We start from the raw sequence: 22336 nt of genomic DNA on the forward strand, positions 1-22336 counted from the left end.
TGGCCAGGGGGGAATTTTGGAACCTATATCAGTATATGTCAATGAATGTATTGCACCTTTGGTCCATTCTACACCCACATACTTAAGAGATACTATGCATATTCTTGAAATTCTTGCACAATTGCCTTGTACTTCTGAAATATTATTGGTCACACTTGATGTTAAATCATTATATACTTCTATTGATCACTACAAAGCAATTGCTAGCATTACTTATATTTTCCGACACAAATCAGCATCATACCATCTTCATATTGAAATGATCAAAGAATTTCTTCTTTGTGCTCTGCAAAATAATGTGTTTCTTTTTAATGATACATATTATCAACAACTGATTGGCATTGCAATGGGAGCCAGTTTTGCTCCTTCTGTAGCGAATATATTCATGCACCAATTTGAAGAACAATATGTGTTTCATGATAATGTCTTTTCACCGTCAATATATCTTTGGAAAAGATATATTGATGACGTTTTTATGATTTGGACTGGCAATATGGCTGAACTAAATGAATTTGTCAAATTTTTAAATGCCAATAATTGGGGTTTGCAATTCGTGCATCATGTTTCAAATGATTCTGTGGATTTTCTTGACCTGAATATTTCTAAGTCCCCTATGGGTTTTATTACTAAAACTTTCCGTAAACCTACCTCGGTCAATGCAGTTTTACATTCATCTAGTTCTCACATACGGTCTGTTATTAACAACATTCCGAAAGGTGAATACATTAGAGCCAAACGTAATTGCTCTCTGGATGCTGATTTCGATGCGGAAAAACTGTTTATTCGCGATCAATTTGTACAACGGGGTTATCAATCAAACCTTCTTACTAAGGTTGAACGCGCAGTGTCCAGTATGAAGAGGGCTGATTTACTTAAACCTAAATCTAGAACGAACTCAGCTAATACGCGCTTTAATAAAATTAGGCTGATCACTAGATACACCAGTGATAGTAATGAGGTGTATGCTATACTAAAACGTCATTGGCACTTACTCCATTTAGACAAGGATCTCACCAAATTATTGGAACCTAATCCATCGATAGTTTTTAGTAGAGCTCCTACTCTTAAAAATCTTCTATGCCCCTCTTTCATGGCACCGGCACCTATTGTTAGAACATGGTTAGAACTGGGTCGTGCAAATGGGTTTCACAAATGTGGGAGTTGCAACATGTGTTCACATGTATTTGAATCTGAGGCATTTGACTTTGGTACAACAGGTAAACATGTTATCAATTCATTCATTAATTGTAACACAAAATTTGTGGTGTATTGCATTATATGTGTCTGTGGCTTATTTTATGTCGGGAGCACTATTAGGCCACTCAAAATGCGTATTCGGGAGCATTTGGCTTCTTTGCATAAACAGGATGCCAAATATCCACTGGCATTACATTGGCAGACTTTACATCAACTCGATGACTTTAAGGCTTTGAAATTTATTGGGCTGTCTCAAATACGTCCATTAAAAAGAGGGGGCAATATGGAACTTAGACTTAGACAATTAGAGGCTAGACTTATTTGTAAACACAGATTAGTAAATTTTGGACTTAATTCCGATCATGAATTTCATGTGTTCTTATGATTTAATTTTATATTTAGAGTTGGTTTGGTGTCATTGATACTTAGGTAGCTACACCTGAACTACCGTGCCTCATATTATTTAATTTCGTTTTTGAATACCAAATTGTTTGTATATTCTCTTGATGTATTAATGGGTGTGTGCGGCTGAATACACAACCTGTGATAACATATTCTTATACATTGCCAAGACTAATCTTTTTATCATCAGCTTAACAAGTGCGCTCCATGTATTGTTCACCTTTAACTTTATTTTTGACTAAATTATGATGTTCAGGTGTACAGCACCGATAGATTGTGTGCTTTATACATAACTTGGCCTTATTGATCTAATTAATAACCGACTCTTTCCCTCACCTAACATGGCCGCCGCGGTATGCCTTGTGCTGTTGCTGCCTATGCGATCTATTTCTCTTTTTAACTACTACGAGATGCATTGCGCGCGCGCACTCTCTCTTTGTACATTGTTGTTGCCGGAAGGCTGGTAAGAAACTTTTGTGCTCTTTCGACATGATCCCTATGTTGTAATTAATTGATTTTATTTAACTAAGAGCCGTTTTCCTCTCTTTTTCTTTTGGTAAATGTCCAATTTAATATTGGTAATGGATACGTGACTCGTCCTGAATTGGTTGGTTGGTGTTATCTACGCGCAACTTTTTTTTTTTTTTTTTTTGGCTGTGGACTTTTTGCAGTAATTAATTAATGGTCATTGCAACCGCAAGTAATATTAAGGTAATTATACCTAAATTTTATATCTACTGTGGGATAATTGTTGGCGTTTGAATGTAATATGACACCAGATAATCCTTGTTAATTTATCTTTTTTGCCGTATAGTTTCCTTTGGACAAGGTTCAACGGTAATTATCTAGTCAGTTGTCCTTTGAGTTGATTAACAAATTATGTTATCTATGGTTGATTTTCCACCGCACACACCTAATCTCTTATTATCTTATTATGTTATGTCTCTTTTTCTTTTTTGGGTTGTAACCGGATGGATCATCTGCTTAAACGGTAAATGTTTGTATGGAAAATGATTTATATTATATTATGTTCCTTTTAATTTAATGCCATGATGTCCTGATTTCTTCTGGCCATCTCCCTTGCTACCCCTTGATGTTTGCCCAATTGACATGATGTATATCACTAATGAATGGGTTACTGGTTGTATAATTGTTACTATGTACAGCCTTTGAAAAAGAGCTTTGCTCGAAACACGTGTCAGGCTGTGGAATGGAATTAAAAACATAATTCAATTATTATTGTATTATTGTTAATTGGCGCAGTTCACTGTTTATATCTAATTTACTTCTACCCAGGAACTTCAACATCATTTGCCCTTTAAGTAAAGGGCTGCCCCTGTGCTGACACAGGAAGGTCTGTGTCATTTCATTCCTGGTGCAGCAGTGGTGCACACAGCTGCTCTTCCACAAGCCTATCTAGATGGAGGGGGGCCTGGCTTGCACCTGCCAGCAGTGGTGCACACAGCTGCTCTTCCACAAGCCTATCCAGATGGAGGGGCGAGGTGTTAGGCAGAATCATATGCAGTACCCTTTGGGAACACCACACACAATTAAGACTAGAAGTGCAAGTACAAATTCACCTTTGGTACAAGCCTGTACCACACAATAAAGTGGTAGCGATGGCTGAGCATCCAGACTTATCACAAGAGTAAAGTGAGCATTATCAATAGTTACACAAAGGACAGCAATTACTATGGTTCAAACTAACATTGACTCACGGTTTCTGAGTAAAAGAATACACATTTATCTAGACATCAGTTGTAAAACATTTCACTAAGTAAAGCAGCAGAAAAATCACACTCTTAATATACTACACACCACCCAATAAATTCTGGACAAGTTAAGCTCAAAATGAGGTGTGAGCAAAATGGCACTCATGCAATTTAAAAAGTGAGGGAAAGACAAGGTTATAATAAATCAAGCAGCACCAACAAGTAAGTAGGCAGGGCAATCTAGAAAAGGCTTTCTAGCATGAGGATTCAAATCAATAGGCCTGGGCCAATGTTAATGGTTCAGAGTCTTTGCACAGGATCACACAGTTCAGGGTAGTTTGCGGTTAAGTCTTTGCCAAGAGTTCAAAACGAAGTTGGTTGGCAGAAAAGTTATTCAAAAGAGTAGAGAAGGACAAGCCCTCGAATTGGCAAAAGATTTCAAACACGTTTACTGCGGTCGGACGGAACGAACGGCCGGATTTAAACAGTACCTTAAATGAAGAAGGAGGCTGTAGCTGAGGCAGAAGTTCCTGGCAGGTCCTGCAGGCTCACAGTTCCTGAAGTGACTGTCGAACTGACACAAAGGAGGAAGACTGGAGGGTCCTGCACTGCCCAGGGAAGAAACCAGCAGCAGAGCACATCGACAAATTAAAGGTGCGTTCCTTAACACCCAAGCAGGGTCTGACCTTCCTGGCTATCTGGCCCACTGCAGTGGTGCACAGCAAATTCGACCAGGAGAGGGAGGCCTTGCTTGGTGTTTGGTGAACTGTTTGGTCCCACCAGCTATGGGGAAGTAGATTCCTTGCAGATCTTCTTTGTCATCGAAGTTTGGAGATTCGGACCCGCAGCAGGGCTTCACTGGGAGGTTCAGTCGTGGTAGTGGTCCACTTCTTTCAGCTTCTCTTCGGTTCTCTCGATCCAGTGGCAACTCTGCCTTCCAAGTCCCAGAGACCTGCTTTTTATGCAGTTATCCCCCATTCACACAGCCTGGCTGTCAATCACAAAGCAGGGTGGCTGTCCTGGTAGGACAGTCACCTAGCCAATCAAACAGGACTGCAACTTGGGGTAACAAGGGAACCCATGGCAGGGGTCCTAAAACCCCTCCCTCACATCCTGCCTACCCAGACATTCAGGTGCCTAAGGAGGGCTTCTGTGCAGAAGCCCGCCATAGGACAGTGAACAAAGGAACCAAACCTGGTTTGGCGCGCAGAGTAAAACACGAGAAAGACCTTTTCAAAACGAAATGGCGAACAAACCAGGGACGTCATTTAGGGGTCACCAGAGGTCGCAACTGCGACCTCTGAGGTCTCCCTTGCAACCTCTAAAAAAAAAACGAATGAAAAAAATGTCTTTTCTTTTTTTTTTTGTATTGCAAGCTCCTGGGCTGTGGCCAGCACCATGTGGCTCTTTACTTCGGGAGTGGCTGGCTTGCTTGTTCAGGCCCCTTAAAAAAAAGAAGAAAAATAAGAACGGGAGTGCCACAAGTCTAACACTTTCAGCACTGACCCTAAATAAGAAAGAATAGGAATACCACATAATGTGTCTTTCTCGAATGGTATACAATAATTGTAGACTCATTAAAGGTTTATTTCAGGTACACTTCAGGAGGTGAGTCACTGATTTAGGGCCTCATCAAGAGTTGGGCGGTAACGCCAGCGCTATCTGCCCTACCGCCAAACCCACCGGCGCTATTAGCGCCGGATCACGGGTTTGGCGGATTTGGAATTCCCCATTGAGCCAATTCGGGAATGCCCCATTCCCCATTGGGCTCAATGGGGAAATTCTGCGCTCATACCGCCAGTGGATTTCCCGCCGGCGGTGTGAGCGCAAATTTTCAGCGGATTTCCCCCCCAGCTCAGAGCTGGGGAGAAATCCGCCAAAGCCCTGATTTGGCAGACCCTTAAATCTGGTGGTAACAGCGCTACCGCCGGATTTAAGGGTTACAGCCAACCTCGTGATGAGGCCCTTAGTCTGTTCTTAAATGCCTCAACTCAGCCTTTCATCCTTCTGAGGTTGATAAATGAGTGCCAACACAGGTTGGGTGATATTGAGTGTATATTTTTTCTATATAAAGCGCTTAAGCGTAAGTGCTATATAATAACACATCATTATCATGATCATTTGGTCATGGACGTCTGCTTGCATTCACAGTAATTTGGCAATATGAGCCTATACACACTGATCTTAACGATACATATGGCAATCCATTCTTGTATGAAATGTACATCACATTATAGTGATATCGTAACTATATTTTTCGTAGTGTACAATGCTATGTGATGCCACTTCCTGTTTTGTCAACGGGTGAAAGGTCATGTTCCATCGCTTCCCGCAATATCACTTCGGGGTGGGGTCAAATGACATCACATGCTGTGATGTCCTCGGGGGTCAAGGGTCGTGTGATGTCACTTCCACTACCCTTAGCATTTTGGTGAAATGACATCCCTGAAATAAACCCAGCCGGAACCAAATTAAAGTAAATGTGGTCCAACGGGTTTGCATTCGAGGCTACGAAGATAGCCTAAAACAGTACCAGGGCTATTTAAATAAACCGCGGTAGGAAAAATATGGTAGATACCACTGCCACCAGCCAATTCTTAATGAAAGGGGAACGAAACAATGTTCCATGAGAGACAGACAAAATGGGATAACTATTAACCCTTTCCAGTACTCTATGTAAGATAGGTTGTACTGGGTCTCTGAGTTTAAAAAGACTAATAAAGTCAATGGCAACTTTACATGTTCTGGTAGACAGTAGTCAGTCCCAGAATATGGAGTTTAAAGTGGGAAGTCTGAAAAAGACATCCCTGTGTCACTGCACTAAAGGTGCTGTGTGACACACAGTAAGAAGATGATGCCTATGGAGTAGGTGAAGCTCCACAGTCCATGAACACAAACATTTTGAACACACACAGCAAAACACATGTAAGAGTGAGAAAAAAGGTTCACACTCTTACCAGGTGAAAAAAAGAAATACTAAAAATCCAGCAAAGCTGCTGAGGGACTCAGTAGATAAGGGAAATTCACCATTCTGGAGAATTCTCCCTAACACGAGGGCCCTGGCTTGCTCCTGTGTGCCCTAAAGATGAGGAAGCTTATCTGCCAGCAGTAGTGCACACAGCTGCTCTTCCACAAACCTATCTAGATGGAGAGAGGGCCATGGCTTGTTCCTGTGTGCCCTACAGATGAGGAAGCGTATCTGCCAGCAGTGGTGCACACAGCTACTCTTCCACACACCTATCGAGATGGAGAGGGGCCTTGGCTTGCACCCGTGTGCCCTACAGATGAGGTAGCTTATCTGCCAGCAGTGGTGCACACAATTGCTCTACCACAAACCTATCTAGATGGAGAGAGGGCCATGGCTTGCTCCTGTGTGCTCTACAGATGAGGAAGCTTATCTGCCAGCAGTGGTGCACACAGTTGCTCTTGCACAAACCTATCTAGATGGAGGGGCGAGGGCCCTGGCTTGCACCTTTGTGCCCTACTGTGGTGCACACATCTGCTCTTCCACAAACCTATCTAGATGGAAGGGCAAGAGCCCGGTCTTGTTCCTGTGTGCCCTACAGATGAGGAAGCATATCTGCCAGCAGTGGTGCACTCATCTGCTCTTCCACAAGCCTATCTAGATGGAGGGGGGAGGGCCCTGGCTTGCACCTGTGTGCCCTACAGATGAGGATCCTTATCTGCCAGCAGTGGTGCACACAGCTGCTCTACCACAAACCTATCTAGATGGAGGGGGGAGAACCCTGGCTTGCACCTGTGTGCCCTACACATGATTTCTGCCATTTTCATGATCTGTCCTCGGAGACGATGCAGCAGCCAGTGCCAGCGGTGGGTGACCTATTAAGCGGTGTTTGGAAGGCTCACCGGAAGCTTGGAGGTCTTATTGGCACCCGCTGGAGTGTAGATGTTGAGGTACAGGCAGTCTTCAGACACGGGCAGAGGGGGAAAGTCCACTTGCAATATCTCATTTATTTTTGCTGTCAACCCCACTGATTGAAGGCACCTGAGGAGATACAATAAGGCCACCGATTAGACAGTCTCGATCTGTGGGTAGTGTAATCATAAAGCAAACATGACCATTGTTGCACAGTATAGACAGCCTCCATCTGTGGGAGGTGTAATCATAAAGCATATCTGACCATTGTTGCAGAATATGGACAGCCTCCATCTGTGGGTGGTGTAATCATAAAGCATATCCGACCATTGCTGCAGAGTATGGGCAATGCCGAGTATTGGGTACAGGGGAATACCGAACACCATAATAGTATCAATACTTTCTTGTTCATATACCGCTTTCTATCATTGCTCAACCATATATAGCACTCATTGACCCTCCAAGAAGGGTGAACAGCTGAGGGGGCCTTGCCAGAGCTTGTCACATGCAGATTACATAAGGATTTCAGCAGCAAGCACTCACCCCCCTGAGCTATTTGTCCATCCAGAGAAGGTCAGAGATATGTACACACACCAACCTTTTTCTTCTCAAACATGTGTCCGGGGAAATATTTGTGACCCTTTCAGACACGTCAAGGACCGCCAAGGAGTGTAACCAAGGCGCTACATTCTGCACCTGGTCAGTCTTCACCCTTTCAAACAGAGCTGTAAAGTATAATATGCCTCACTATCCCCAACTCTAAGAGGGGCTGTCCTGCCTCAAAGCCTCACTATCCCCAAATCTAAGAGGGGCTGTCCTGCCTCAACGTCTCACTATCCCTAACTCGAAGAGGGGCTGTCCTGCCTCAACATCTCACTATCCCTAACTCTAAGAGGGGTTGTCCTGCCTCAAAGCCTCACTATCCCCAACTCTAAGAGGGGCTGTCCTGGCTCAACCAGCGTCTCACTATCCCTAACTCTAAGAGGGGCTGTCCTGCCTCAAAGCCTCACTATCCCTAACTCTAAGAGAGGCTGCCATGCCTCAACACCTCACTATCCCTATCTCTAAGAGGGGTTGCCCTGCATCAACGCCTCACTATCCCAAACTCTAAGAGGGGCTGCCCTGCCTCAATGCCTCACTATCCCTAACTCTAAGAGGGGTTGCCTGCCTCAACGCCTCACTATCCCTAACTCTGAGAGGGGTTGCCCTGCCTCAACACCTCACTATCCCCAACTCTAATAGGGATGTCCTGCCTCAACATCTCACTATCCCTAACTCTAAGAGGGGCTGTCCTGCCTCAAAGCCTCACTATCCCCAACTCTAAGAGGGGCTCTCCTGCCTCAACGCCTCACTATCCCCAACTCTAAGAGGGGTTGCCCGGCCTCAACGCCTCACTATCCCCAACTCTAAGAGGGGCTGTCCTGCCTCAACGCCTCACTATCCCCAACTCTAAGAGGGGTTGCCCTGCCTCAACGCCTCACTATCCCCAACTCTAAGAGGGGCTGTCCTGCCTCAACGCCTCACTATCCCCAACTCTAAGATGGGTTGCCCTGCCTCAACGCCTCACTATCCCCAACTCTAAGAGGGGCTGTCCTGCCTTAACGTCTCACTATCCCTAACTCTAAGAGGCGCTGTCCTGCCTCAACGTCTCACTATCCCTAATTCTCAGAGAGGGGCTGCCCTGCCTCAACGCCTCACTATCCCTAACTCTGAGAGTAGCTGCCCTGCCTCAACGCCTCACTATCCCCAACTCTAAGAGGGGCTGTCCTGCCTCAACGTCTCACTATCTCTAACTCTAAGAGGGGGGCCTGGCTCAAAGCCTCACTATCCCTAACTCTAAGAGAGGCTGCCATGCCTCAACACCTCACTATCCCTAACTCTAAGAGGGGTTGCCCTGCATCAATGCCCCTCACTATCCCTAACTCTAAGAGGGGCTGCCCTGCCTCAATGCCTCACTATCCCTAACTCTAAGAGGGGCTGTCCTGCCTCAACGCCTCACTATCCCTAACTCTCAGAGAGGGGCTGCCCTGCCTCAACACCTCACTATCCCCAACTCTAAGAGGGGCTGCCCTGCCTCAATGCCTCACTATCTCTAACTCTCAGAGAGGGGCTGCCCTGCCTCAACGCCTCACTATCCCCAACTCTAAGAGGGGTTGCCCTGCCTCAATGCCTCACTATCCCCAACTCTAAGAGGGGCTGTCCTGCCTCAACGCCTCACTATCCCCAACTCTAAGAGGGGTTGCCCTGCCTCAACGCCTCACTATCCCCAACTCTAAGAGGGGCTGTCCTGCCTCAACGCCTCACTATCCCCAACTCTAAGATGGGTTGCCCTGCCTCAACGCCTCACTATCCCCAACTCTAAGAGGGGCTGTCCTGCCTTAACGTCTCACTATCCCTAACTCTAAGAGGGGCTGTCCTGCCTCAACGTCTCACTATCCCTAACTCTCAGAGAGAGGCTGCCCTGCCTCAATGCCTCACTATCCCTAACTCTGAGAGTGGCTGCCCTGCCTCAACACCTCACTATCCACAACTCTAAGAGGGGCTGTCCTGCCTCAACGTCTCACTATCTCTAACTCTAAGAGGGGGGCCTGCCTCAAAGCCTCACTATCCCTAACTCTAAGAGAGGCTGCCATGCCTCAACACCTCACTATCCCTAACTCTAAGAGGGGTTGCCCTTCATCAATGCCCCACACTATCCCTAACTCTAAGAGGGGCTGCCCTGCCTCAATGCCACACTATCCCTAACTCTAAGAGGGGCTGTCCTGCCTCAACGCCTCACTATCCCTAACTCTCAGAGAGGGGCTGCCCTGCCTCAACACCTCACTATCCCCAACTCTAAGAGGGGCTGCCCTGCCTCAATGCCTCACTATCCCTAACTCTCAGAGAGGGGCTGCCCTGCCTCAACGCCTCACTATCCCTAACTCTAAGAGAGGCTGCCATGCCTCAACACCTCACTATCCCTAACTCTAAGAGGGGTTGCCCTGCATCAATGCCCCTCACTATCCCTAACTCTAAGAGGGGCTGCCCTGCCTCAATGCCTCACTATCCCTAACTCTAAGAGGGGCTGTCCTGCTTCAATGCCTCACTATCCCTAACTCTCAGAGAGGGGCTGCCCTGCCTCAACACCTCACTATCCCCAACTCTAAGAGGGGCTGCCCTGCCTCAATGCCTCACTATCCCTAACTCTCAGAGAGGGGCTGCCCTGCCTCAATGCCTCACTATCCCCAACTTTAAGAGGGGCTGTCCTGCCTCAACGCCTCACTATCCCTAACTATCAGAAAGGGGCTGTCCTGCCTCAACGTCTCACTATCCCTAACTCTAAGAGGGGTTGCCTGCCTCAACGCCTCACTATCCCTAACTCTGAGAGGGGTTACCCTACCTCAATGCCTCACTATCCCTAACTCTGAGAAGGGCTGCCCTGCCTCAATGCCTCACTATAATAATACATCTTTATTTGTATTTGGTTTTCAAACAAAACCTTTACAAAACACTATTTAAAATGAATAGCACAATTAAAAGGATAAAACAACAAATACACATTTTAAAAGATAAAGGCATATTTAACTTCCTTATGAAACAAAATACAATTCTATTACACAACCCTGCAATAAAATAAAATTTCCCTAAAGTATTTTACATTTTTCATGATAAACCGCATTCAGTTTTCAAAAACCTTACAATTGCTAACTGCAGGGATATTCTCTTATCGAATAACATATGTTTCCATACTTGATTTGGAATTACTTTTGTTACATCTGCTACGAAGCTAGAGAAATAGAGTAATTTTTTTTCTACTAACTTAGGACATTCCAATAAGAGATGTCTTAAAGTTTCTTTTACATCATGAGAATTGCAGAACCTGCACAGAGTTGATACATCAGGCCCTTTAGTTCTTGCGGAAATGATTTCCCCTGTAGATAAAACATTAAATCTAAATCTCATATAGATGTTCCGATAACCTCTATTAGGAAAGATGTATAGATAAGGTTCCATATTTCCTAGATATTTATAATATGAGATCATATGTGAATACAACCTATATGAGGATAGTTCTTTAATAGTTTCCGCCCAATCTACATTTTGTAAGAGTTGTTTTAATTTTCTTGGATTTGTTACTAGCGTTGATATCGGACTCCAGCACTGCTTAATGCAGTTAGCAATAAATTCATAAGTTTTGTCAAAAAGACGGATTTTGGATTCCCTTGTTTCAACTTGCCAGACAGCTCATAAGACAAGTTATTTTGCGTTTGTATTAGTAGACGGCGAAACAGAGAACGACATTTCCATTCCACTATACTCTTAAATGACTGCAGTCCTAATTCATAACGAATTGCATGTATAGGGACACACTTGGGCAGGCAGATCATCATTTTCCTTAGAGTAACCATCTCAAGTCTGTGTGATTTCACTGCCATAGATAATCTTCGGGATTACTTTGCACTTGTAGAATCTAAGACATGGGTTAAGAGAGAAGTTTCCGAATTTTAAATCAACTACCCGCAGTTGAGTCGCGCATGCTTTGGCCTTGGTTAAGAAGTGTGTGAGAATAGATAGATTGTTACTTTTTGCATTAACCAAAAAACCCAAATAAATCATTGAGCTTCTGATAGGTAACCTATGCAACCCCATACGCCAGTTTTTCAAAGGTGGTCTCCTCTTTCCTGTCAAACACAGGATTAACGATTTTAATGGATTCACTACCAAAGCATTCACTTCCATATATTTCCCAAATGCTATCAATAGGTGCTGAAGTCCAATTGGGGACCTATCGAATAAGAGGAAGTCATCTGCGTATGAGCACCAGCACATCTTCTTGCCTTCTCGTATTGGTTGAATGAAGGCAGCAGGGCATAATGCCTTTCCTATGTCAGAAGTATATAGATTGTATAAGGTTGGGGCAAAAATGCACCCTTGACGGAGGCCATTTGAGGTCTTAATAGGTGCAGAGAGAAGACCTTCGTTATTTAACCTAATCTGAATAGTAGATCCTTCATGGAGATGGATCAGGATGGCTAATAATTCGCGAGGTAGCTGCATATCTAACAACCTCTTCCATAAGATTGATCTATTAACCAGGTCAAACGCAAGAGATAGATCCATGCTTGCCAAATAGACCGGACTAGCCTCTTTTTGCCATCCCAGTTCTTGCAGGAGTGAGATTATCAACCCGCCCGCCAATGTTCCAATCCCCTTTCTAAACCCAAATTGTGCAAAGGAATAGATCTTTTCGGTTGTAGCCCAAATTTCTATTCTTTGTAGAAGAAGGCTTGCATAGATTTTGGAGTCTGAATCCAGGAGAGCTGTTGGACGGTAATTGGATGGCATGGATCGATCTCCCTTTTTATAGACCGGTATTATATAGCTCATGTTCCAAGATAATGGAATACATCTAGTTCGACTTATATCTTCGAAAAGTAGGAAGAGTGATTTGGACCAGATGTCTGGGTTCCCCTTAAACAAAATGTTTGATAACCCGTCAGGTCCCGCAGCACGGGAGGAACTAGATCTTATTATCCTCTCTCTTATCATGTTAATCGAGAAGTTGCCAGGCCAAGGTGTGGTCTTAAAGTTGTCTCTCAAAGAACCTACTTCCTGTAAGTCACCATATAGGTTCTCAAAATGATTTTTCCATGTGATCTCATTGATTGGATTCAGATTGGAAGTTCGAGAAGATCTTGAGGATTTGTTTATAAGCTGCCAAAAGTGCTTAGATGAGTTATTTTTCAATGCGGTCAGCATTTCCTCATTATCTTCTTGAAATAATTTGTGTTTATGTGATTTGGACCAATTCTTATAGACTTGCTTGATGCCTTTAATCCCCCTTTGTTTGATATCATCTTCTATGTTAAGACGATGTACATGTCTAAGAGCACGGCGTAGCTCAATTTTTGCTAAATAGACAGTAGAGTCATATTTATGCAAATGTTGTTTGGAGGGATGGTTTCCCATCTTTTTGATGGACTTCTCAATTAATGTTTTAATGTATGGGCAGAAATGTTCAGGCGCATACCTCACCTTTTTTTCCGCATAAGTAGAATCTGTATAATCTTTACAGAAGAGGTTGTTACATTTTAAGACATTTCCCGGGTGCCAACAAATCCTATTACTCCCATTATTTATTAGCAAATCCTGAAGCCTCTTCAGGGGTTCAGGATTTCTTATGTTGATGGAAAGATTCAATTCCAGCATCTTATGATCACTTTTTGAGGAGGGAGTTAATCCAAAGCTTTCAATCAGGCAGAAAACCTCCGTGGAAACATATATATAGTCAATCGGGAAAGACTTAGCCCCTGATGTCCAGGTTATATATGGGACGTTGGAGTTCAGGATTAAGTGAACGGATTTTAGTCCCCAATTTTTAAATAGTGTAGACCAACCCATACGATCTACTTTTTTGTATGTCAAGTTTTCCAAATAAAGATCCTGAGTTGCTCCTTGGTCCATCATTGTGAGGAGGAGTGAAGGATTCAAGGGGGGGAAGATTTCATTTGTCTCCGATAATAAATTAGTGTTCAGGTCCCCCATTATTACAAATTGAATACCTGGATAAATGTAGAGGTATTTCTCCATTATTTCTTCCATTTTTGAAGTAATTTCAAAAATGTTTATTCCAGATGACCAATATATGTTCCAAATTAGTATATAATTAAAGTTTTCAAGCTTTAGGGTAGCACCCAATCCCACAGGGGGAATGGTGAAGGTTTCAACAATATTAATGCCCATGTCTAACTTTATTGCTAATAGGAGTCCCCCCTTAGGTCGGCCTAAGCTCCCTTGGGAGGCAAGAAGATGATGGCATTCAAAACCATCCATCTGTGTGGGCGAAGTCATCCAGGTTTCCTGTATGCAAATGATATTCTTTGTTCTCAAGTAATTGCATAATTCCAAACAAGACGACAGATGAGAGCTCACTCTTGAATTCCAGGAGAGAATAGAAACATGGGTGCTTACTACTAATGTTACTGTTTCAGATTTTGTAATCGGGCAATAGAGTCTCTCAGGCTCGAGGCTAGCCATCTCCAGCTTGAGTCGTGCTCCTGGAGGATCTCTGACTCTTTTTTTTTTTTTGCTCTAGATCACCCCCGCCTCCAGGTCTTTGAGCTTGGGTGAAATTAGAAAACTCCGATTGCATGTTTCCATCACCAAAGTTTAGTATGTCGAATCCCCTCTTGTTAAATTCATCTAATTCCAAGAGAACGTTTCGATATACCAGTTTAGAATAGAATATAATTCTAACATGATCATAGCAGTCAGGATGTATAAAATCTATCCTTTTGATATCTGCGGAGGTCAAGTTTGCTAAATTCGGGATATCATTAAGCAACTGCAGAGTTCTGTTTCTGTTCATAGGAGGCTGAAAACCACACTCAAAAAGAGGAAAGATGAGAATACTGGGAGAGTCTAAAAAGCCTGAAGTTCTCCAAGATATACGTTTAAATTCTGTATCCATGTAGTGTTTGGGCATCCTTCCTTCCCCGGCCTCCCTATGTAATTGGTGTGGTCTGACAGGGTTATGGGGCAGCGACTCTGATGATGTAGGAAATGATTGTATTGGCATGGGTGTAATTGATTCCGTAACCTTCAAGGAGGGTGACCCTTCCCTAATCACTTGCTGCTTTTTAGGCTGTAGAGTTTTATTACTGCCAGCCAAGGCAATTGGAGCCTGTGCTTCCTGCAGTGTTTTATCCTTTAGTGCATCAACGATAGAAGTGCTTATAAGCAGTCTAACCTCCATTTCGGTTAAAGAATGCTCAATAGATGAATTATCAATTGGATCCTTCGGCACACATGGGATCACAGGATAATTCTCTTTGTTGTAATACATTACTTCGGTTTCTTTAGTCTTCTCTTGAATCTGAGGGGCCCCAGTGCCCAGAATAGTTTTTGACCCCGTTGTCAATGGCTTGGACAGATCAATGGAATGATTTATAGCCAAAGACTCATAAGGATATTTCCCCTTTAAAGCCGCTTCTACAGCAGCAGTTATAAGTGTTTTTATCTCGATTCCGCTCAAGGCAGGGGGCTCAGGAAAGCTAGTTCCAGGGGCGTTCTGTAAGGACAAATCCTCTACAGAATTTTCTAGGGTGGGAGGCCCCAGAGTTGCTGGATCGCTTGATTCTAAGATTTGCGCCACCTGCGGAGTGATATTTGTCAAAAATTCATTAGCCAGCGGATTCAAGTGGGTGATATTACGATCTAACTTTTGATTTTTCGGCTTTATGAAGAGATCATAAGTCTCTTTTTGAGGTTTTATGCCTTTACTTTTGATACTTTCATCCTCAATCACCTTACTAAGTCCCATGACTGATGTTGGAGGCAAACTCTTATGGGACATTTCGTCCGTCAGGGGGTTCTTCGCATGCCTATACTTTCCCACCTGACCATTGTAAGGGGGTTCTTCTTTATCAGACTCTTGGTCAGAAGTCCCAACTGGGTCTTCTATTATTAGATTTTTCCGGGAATTTTTCGCGATTTTGCTTCTTTTATTGAAGAAAGATGCCTGTCCCTTCTTCCGATTGTTTTTGTTGTTCTGATCATTTTTATTTTTGTTTTTATTATCTTGTTTTATTTGCCCGCTCCCTTCTTCTATCTCTGTAGGATTTTTATGCTTGGGTTTAGAAAGTTCCTCAGAGACTTTAGGAGGTTCAGAGTTCAGTTGCACGGCAGTCATATTTTTTGTGGCCAAATTGTCGTGCTCCATCCTAATGGGAAGGACGTCTGTAGCCATCAGTTTCGTGATAATTTTTGTGGGCAGAAGTTCTAATGCTTCAGTAAGTCTATTAGTTTGATCGATTTGCCTACCCATTAAAATACGATTTTCCATAAATCCAGTAGAGTGGACTTTAAGTTCTTGCAATATGTCCCTTAGGAGTGTGCCAGTCTCTGATGTATTACCCAAATTCAATTCGTTAAAGGGATTAGAGGATTCCAAAGGGTGCTGAGTGAGGTCTCTCAGATCTGCATCAGCTGAGAAAAAATCCGAGGGGGTATCCAAAAAAGAGGATTCCGGCACTGTTACAATCTCCTCCCTTGTCCCCCCGTCTATCGGAAGAGAATCAATTATTTCATCTTCTGGGGCTTGCATAGGGCCTTCAGTGGAGTCAATAGACGGATGTACAGTTGCTTCTGACTCCAGTATCATTGAATCGCTTGGCTCAGTAGGGGACAACGGTAAAGGCATATTCATAGCCATTCTTAAGGTATTTTTTACAGGTGTGAATATTAGAGGAGCAGACAAGATGTCATCATATAGTCTGGGTCCCTGTATGGTAGAGCTCCTAGTAGAAGGGCCAGCTGCAGATCCTCTAGAATAGACATATTCGACACTATTTCGGCGTCTTGACATCCCAAATAAAGGCAGAACCAAGATATAACTGTTTTATATATCTGGTTGCGAAAGTTGTATTCAAGGTTTGCCAGATTATATTCAAATTTCAAACCAATACAAATAGGATGTCACTGCCCTTTTAGAAGCTATTAGTACTACGGAGTATATACAAATCCAGACCTGTCCAGACCTGTCCAAAAACTTACACTCTGAGGGTCTAAGCATGCAGCCTATTTACTGCATTTTAAATCATACACAGTATTTATCCCTCTGACTTCTCGTGCGGTCAGGCTGCTACCCTTTGGCGACCTCCACTGAACCCGTTGTCCCTCCACCCCTTCACCAACATCCTCGCTCCCCGCAGCGCGCACCGCAAACAGCAAACAGTGCTTTCCGTGCTTGTTCGGTGCACGCGCGGGTGCGCTGGAGCCGGTGTATTTATGCTCCACCCCGTGAGCACGCCAAAAGAAAGGGGGCAGAGTATTCGCACCAAGAGAGCCCCTAAAAAAATTAGGAAGTGAGATACAAAGAGAGAAAACAAAAATGTATATCAGGATAACAGGTGGGCAAAGTGAGTGAAAGTAAAGAGAGCACAACGTGCACAACGTGCACAATTCTCTACAAATGCACGACATGCACAACAGTCACCTTGTCAGTTTCTAGTCCAGGCAAATTTGGTGCAAAATGAGCAGACGTCCGCTGCTCTTTGAATCACGGCACAGAGTACTCAGCAGACAGTCCAAGCGAAGGGGAGAGAAAATCCTTTGAATGCTCGGCGGCCCGGCAAAGAGCTTTGTGACAGCAAACAGTGCTTTCCGTGCTTGTTCGATGCCTCACTATCCATAACTCTAATAGGGGCTGCTCTGCCTCAATTCCTCACTATCCCTAACTCTAAGAGGGGCTGTCCTGCCTCAACGCCTCACTATCCCTAACTCTCAGAGAGGGGCTGCCCTGCCTCAATGCCTCACCATCTCTAACTCTAAGAGGGACTGTCCTGCCTCAACACCTCACTATCCCTCACTCTAAGGGAGGCTGCCCTGCCTCAATGCCTCACTTTCCCTAACTCTAAGAGGGGCTATCCTGCCTCAACGCCTCAATATCCCTAACTCTTAGAGGGGCTTCCCTGCCTCAATGCCTCACTATCCCTAACTCTAAGAGGGGCTGCCCTGCCTCAACGCCTCACTATACCTAAATCTAAGAGGGGTTGCCCTGCCTCAACGCCTCACTATCCCTAACTCTGAGAGGGGCTCCCCTGCCTCAACGCCTCACTATCCACAACTCTAAGAAGGGCTGCCCTGCCTCAAAGTCTCACTGTCCCTAACTCTAAGAGGGGTTGCCCCGCCTCAACTAAATGGCTAATGGCTCTGTCAGAATGTCCGTGCAGATCAATAGTCCACCGTACTGTGTCAAAACCTGTCCTTCAGCCTAAATACTAAACTGAAAAGGTAGTGGATCTGTTTGGTCCAGAAGAATGGCTCCCTTCTTCTGTCACACTTTGCCTGAAATCTCACCTGTTTGTCTTTCGAAGTCTTGGACTGGTTCTATTCTTTTTTCCGGACAGCTCGGGACTTGTAAAGACACGGTCGCGTATCCTCCGTCTCCAGCGTGTAGGCGAGTCTGAACAAGGGAGTCTGCGTTCAATTCCAGGAAGGAGCACAAGCAACTAAAGTCCCGGGAGGAAGGAAGCCAGGGAGGAACCAGGAAGAAACAAGGTAAGGAGCGAGCGCTATGGGCGGAAGGCCCTTAAAAAGGGGAGTGCTGAAGATGACCCGGAATAAGGAGCACTTAGAACCTGGACAGAAGGTAAGAGCACAGGAAAGTACGAGCACACTTCCCGAAGTTAGAAAGTCTAGCGTTGAGACGCGAAGTGCCGCGGGGGGTGTTCTTTTTCAAGGAACTGGCAAACTCTTGAAAACGCTAGAGCGGTACTCGCGCACTAACGTCAGCCATATTGAGTGTACCTTAGAGGGAATGTAGCAATGTCTTATGGACCACGTAGTCCAGAAGGGACTGAAACGGCGAATCATGACAGCATGCCCCCTCTTAAACTGCGATCCTCCTGGTTTGCCCGGATGGGTTAAGTGAAACCGTCGTAGCAAACGAGGGGCATTCATGTTGGACACTGGTTCCCATGTTCGCTCACTAGGTGGATATCCTTTCCATTCCACCAAATATTGTAGGCAACCCCTTCTGTACCTGGAGTCACAAATCCTGTCAACTTCAAATTCGACCTGGTCATTGTTGATCACAGGGGTAGGTCGAGGAGAGGTCCTGGTGTCAGGAGAATAAGGTTTCAGCAGGGACGTATGAAAAACTGGGTGAATCCTTTTCCAGGATTTGGGCAATTGAAGCCTGAAGGCCACGGGGTTGATTATTTCTCTTATCGTAAAGGGTCCATAGAAACGTGGAGCTAACTTGTTAGGTCTCAGATGTCTAGGTAAGAGTCTGGAGGAAAGCCAGACCTTATCTCCAATAGCGTACTGAGGACCTGGTCTTCTCCTGGAGTCAGCATATCGTTTAACATTTTCCCTGGCCTTTTCCAAATGACTTTTCACATCCGTGTGTACTGTAACCAAATGCTCTATCCAGGAATCAACCGATGGAACTGGGGTGGAGTGAGGTAGCACAGTAGGTAAAACTGATGGATTAAATCCCTGGGAGCAGAAGAACGGACTGGTTTTAATGGCTGCATGGTCAGAGTTATTGTAAGCAAACTCAGCCACATAAATCAAGACGGACCAATCATCCTGCACCTTGGAGGCAAAACATCGTAGATATTGTTTGAGTGTTTGGTTGACCCGTTCTGTAATTCCATTGGTCTGGGGATGATATCCAGAAGACAAGGCTCGTTGGATGCCTAACATTTTGCACAGGTATTTCCAGAACTGGGAGATGTACTGGGGCCCCGATCCGAAATGATTTTGGAAGGAAGGCCATGAAGTCTAAAGATGTGGTCTACGAAAATTCCTGCCATTTCTTGTGCTGAAGGTAGCTTTTCCAAGGGAGTAAAATGGGCCATATGGGAAAACTGGTTGATGGTCGATGGTCACCATTATGGTCATAAAGCCCTTGGAAGGAGGTAGTTCCACGATAAAATCAGTAGCAATAGTTGCCCAGGGACGGTCAGGTAAGGGAGGCTGGTATAGGAGTCCTGCTGGTTACTTATTGTCATGCTTATTCTGGCAACAGATTGTGCAAGCTTGGATGTAATTTTTTATATCTTCGGCCATTCTGGGCCACCAAAAGTTCCTCTGAATGAGTCTGAGAGTTGCTGATATGCCTCGATGTCCTGAATGGAAGGTATCATGGCAGAGTTTTATGATATTAAACCTCAGTTCTTGTGTAGGATTCACTAGATTCTTTTCTTTGAACAGGTATCCATCTTTAACCGAGTTCCCATCTATTTGTCTTAAAGAATTCCTTCCAGAGATCTGATGAAGGTGTTGCAGAGTGAATATTATCCAATAATGAATTTGCTTGGGCAATAAAGACGGAATCGGGAAACATCTTTGGAAGGGCACAGGTTTCCTCTAGTTCATAGTCAGGTCGTCTGGACAAGGCGTCAGCAATGATGTTTGTCACTCCAGGGACGTGGTTTATCTGGAACTGATATTGAGCAAAAAAAAAGGCCCAGCGAGCCTGACAACTGTTTCTACACTCTAAAGACTGAAGAATTTGTAAATTCCGATGATCAGTCCTTACTTGGATCGGATATTGGGCCCCCAAGAGCAGATGGCGCCATTCGGTAAAGGCCTGTCGGATGGCAAGCAATTCCTTCTCCAAGACAGAATAATGTGTTTCACTGGGATTTAGAGTTCGGGATAGATAGGCGATGGGATGTTCTTTTTTGTCTTCCAATTCTTGTTTCAGAACTGCTCCTATGGCGTAATCCGAGGCATCTCTTTCCATCAGGAAGGGTTTGTCTATGTCAGGTTGTGCCAGGATGGGACCTCGAGTAAATCTTTGTTTTAACTCATGGAAGGCCGATTCTTGGTCTTCAGTCCAGTTAAAGGGCATGTCTTTCTTTAGTAAGGCGACTATGGGCTGTACAATAGCAGAAAAGGTAGGAATGAACTTCTGATAAAAATTGGCAAGACCAGGAAGGACGGTATCTGTTTTACTGATGTGGGCCTGGCCCATGATAGGATTGCGTCGACCTTGGCAGGATCCATTTCGATTCCTTGAGGGCCTAGGATAAATCCCAGGTAACGAACCGTAGGAACGTGGAAGATGCATTTCTCCGGTTTGGCGAGTAGATTGTTCTCTCGTAATCGTTGTAGGACCATTGAAACATGTTCTTGATGTATTTCTGGGGTTTTGGAGTAGATTAGGCTGTCTTCCAAATAAATGATGACAAAGAGGAACAGCATGTCAGAGAACACTCTATCCATGAACCGCTGAAACACTGCTGGTGCATTAGATAACCTGAAAGGCATTACTAAGTACTCGAAATGCCCGAAGGGTGTCCTGAAGGCAGTTTTCCATTCATCACCTTCTCTTATGCGGATCAGATGGTAGGCTCCTCAAAGGTCAAGTTTGGTAAAAATCACAGCTCCGCGGACTGCTTCTAGGATATCTGAGATGAGTGGTAGCGGATAATGATCCTTTCGAGTACATTGGTTGAGTCCCCTGTAGTCGAAGCAGGGTCAAAGTTCCTTAGTATCCTTCTTTGGCATAAAGAATAAGGATGCTCCTGCAGGGGATTTCGACGGGCGAATGATTCCGTTGGATAGGTTAGTGTCCAAGTGTTCACGTAGGGCTCTTTTTTCAGGTTCTGAATGTATGAACATCCTTCCGAATTGTATGACTGCAGAGTTGTCTGTTTCAATGGCACAGTCTTTGGTTCTGTGAGGGGGTAATGCTTGAACAATATCCGAAGAGAATACATCAGAGAATTGTTGGTAAGGCTCAGGTATCTGGGTTATAGTAGACACACTAAAAGGTGGGTTCTTAGTCTCCTGGGGTTCAGGAAATAGGGTTGAGCCCTTTGATTCAGACAATGCGAAAGACAATACTCTGATCCCAGGAAAAAGGAACCCACGGTCCAGTTAATGTAAGGATTGCGTCTTTGAAGCCAAGGCATGCCTAGAACCATCGGATAATGAGCAGCCTTTATTATGTCAAAGTGTAGCATCTCTTGGTGGTTGTTTATAGTCAATAACAGTTCTGCGGTTTGTTGGATTATCGGTCCTGAAAATAACGGACTTCCATCGATACCTTCGACCGCCTGGATGATGTCCTTGGTCTTCCGGGGAGTATGATGTTTCAGAGCCCAATCATGATCAAGGAATATGCCCATTGCTCCGCAGTCTAAAAGGGCCAGGACGGGATATGTTTCATCTTTGGTCACTGACAGAAACACTTGAAGAATCACCAGACTGTTTGTGGTTCGACAGGTTTTGCTTGGAGAAGACTTGGAGCACGAATCTTTCTCCCGAAGCTGGGCTTCGTTCAAGATCGGGAGCTAGTGTTTCCCGAACGCCTGGGAGGAGCTATTGGGCAATTTCTCACTAGGTGTTTGTCTGATGCACAATACATACATATCCCGTCTCAATTCTACGGGTTCTTTCTTGTGGAGAAATGGGCCCCCGTAATGAGCCAAGTTGCATCGGCTCAGGATCTGACTGTGGACTGGGAGTCGTCTCCTTACGACTGGTGTATTCCAATGGGGCCTTTGTTGGCAGGGAACGTGTCTTTTTCTTTTCAGACTTTCTTTCCTGGATGCAGAAATCAATTTGCAATGACATGTCCAGTAAAGCCTGGAATGAGCTTGGGCGGGCTACCCGGGCGAGTTCATCCTTGATTTCGTCGTTCAATCCA

General features: G+C 44.5%; 1 protein-coding gene across 1 annotated transcript in view; it reads right to left on the reverse strand.

The window, feature by feature from the left end:
* Window positions 1-22336, reverse strand: part of LOC138570297 (cocaine esterase-like) — a 955042-nt gene that overhangs the window by 850521 nt on the left and 82185 nt on the right. Inside the window, exon 3 of the mRNA XM_069649071.1 lies at window positions 7179-7317. Coding sequence (XP_069505172.1) covers window positions 7179-7317 — 139 coding nt within the window. The remainder of the gene's footprint in view (window positions 1-7178; window positions 7318-22336) is intronic.

Source organism: Ambystoma mexicanum, chromosome 2q (genome assembly GCF_040938575.1).
Source record: "Ambystoma mexicanum isolate Mex_15411 chromosome 2q, UKY_AmexF1_1, whole genome shotgun sequence".
In the NCBI taxonomy this organism is placed as follows: Eukaryota; Metazoa; Chordata; class Amphibia; order Caudata; family Ambystomatidae; genus Ambystoma; species Ambystoma mexicanum.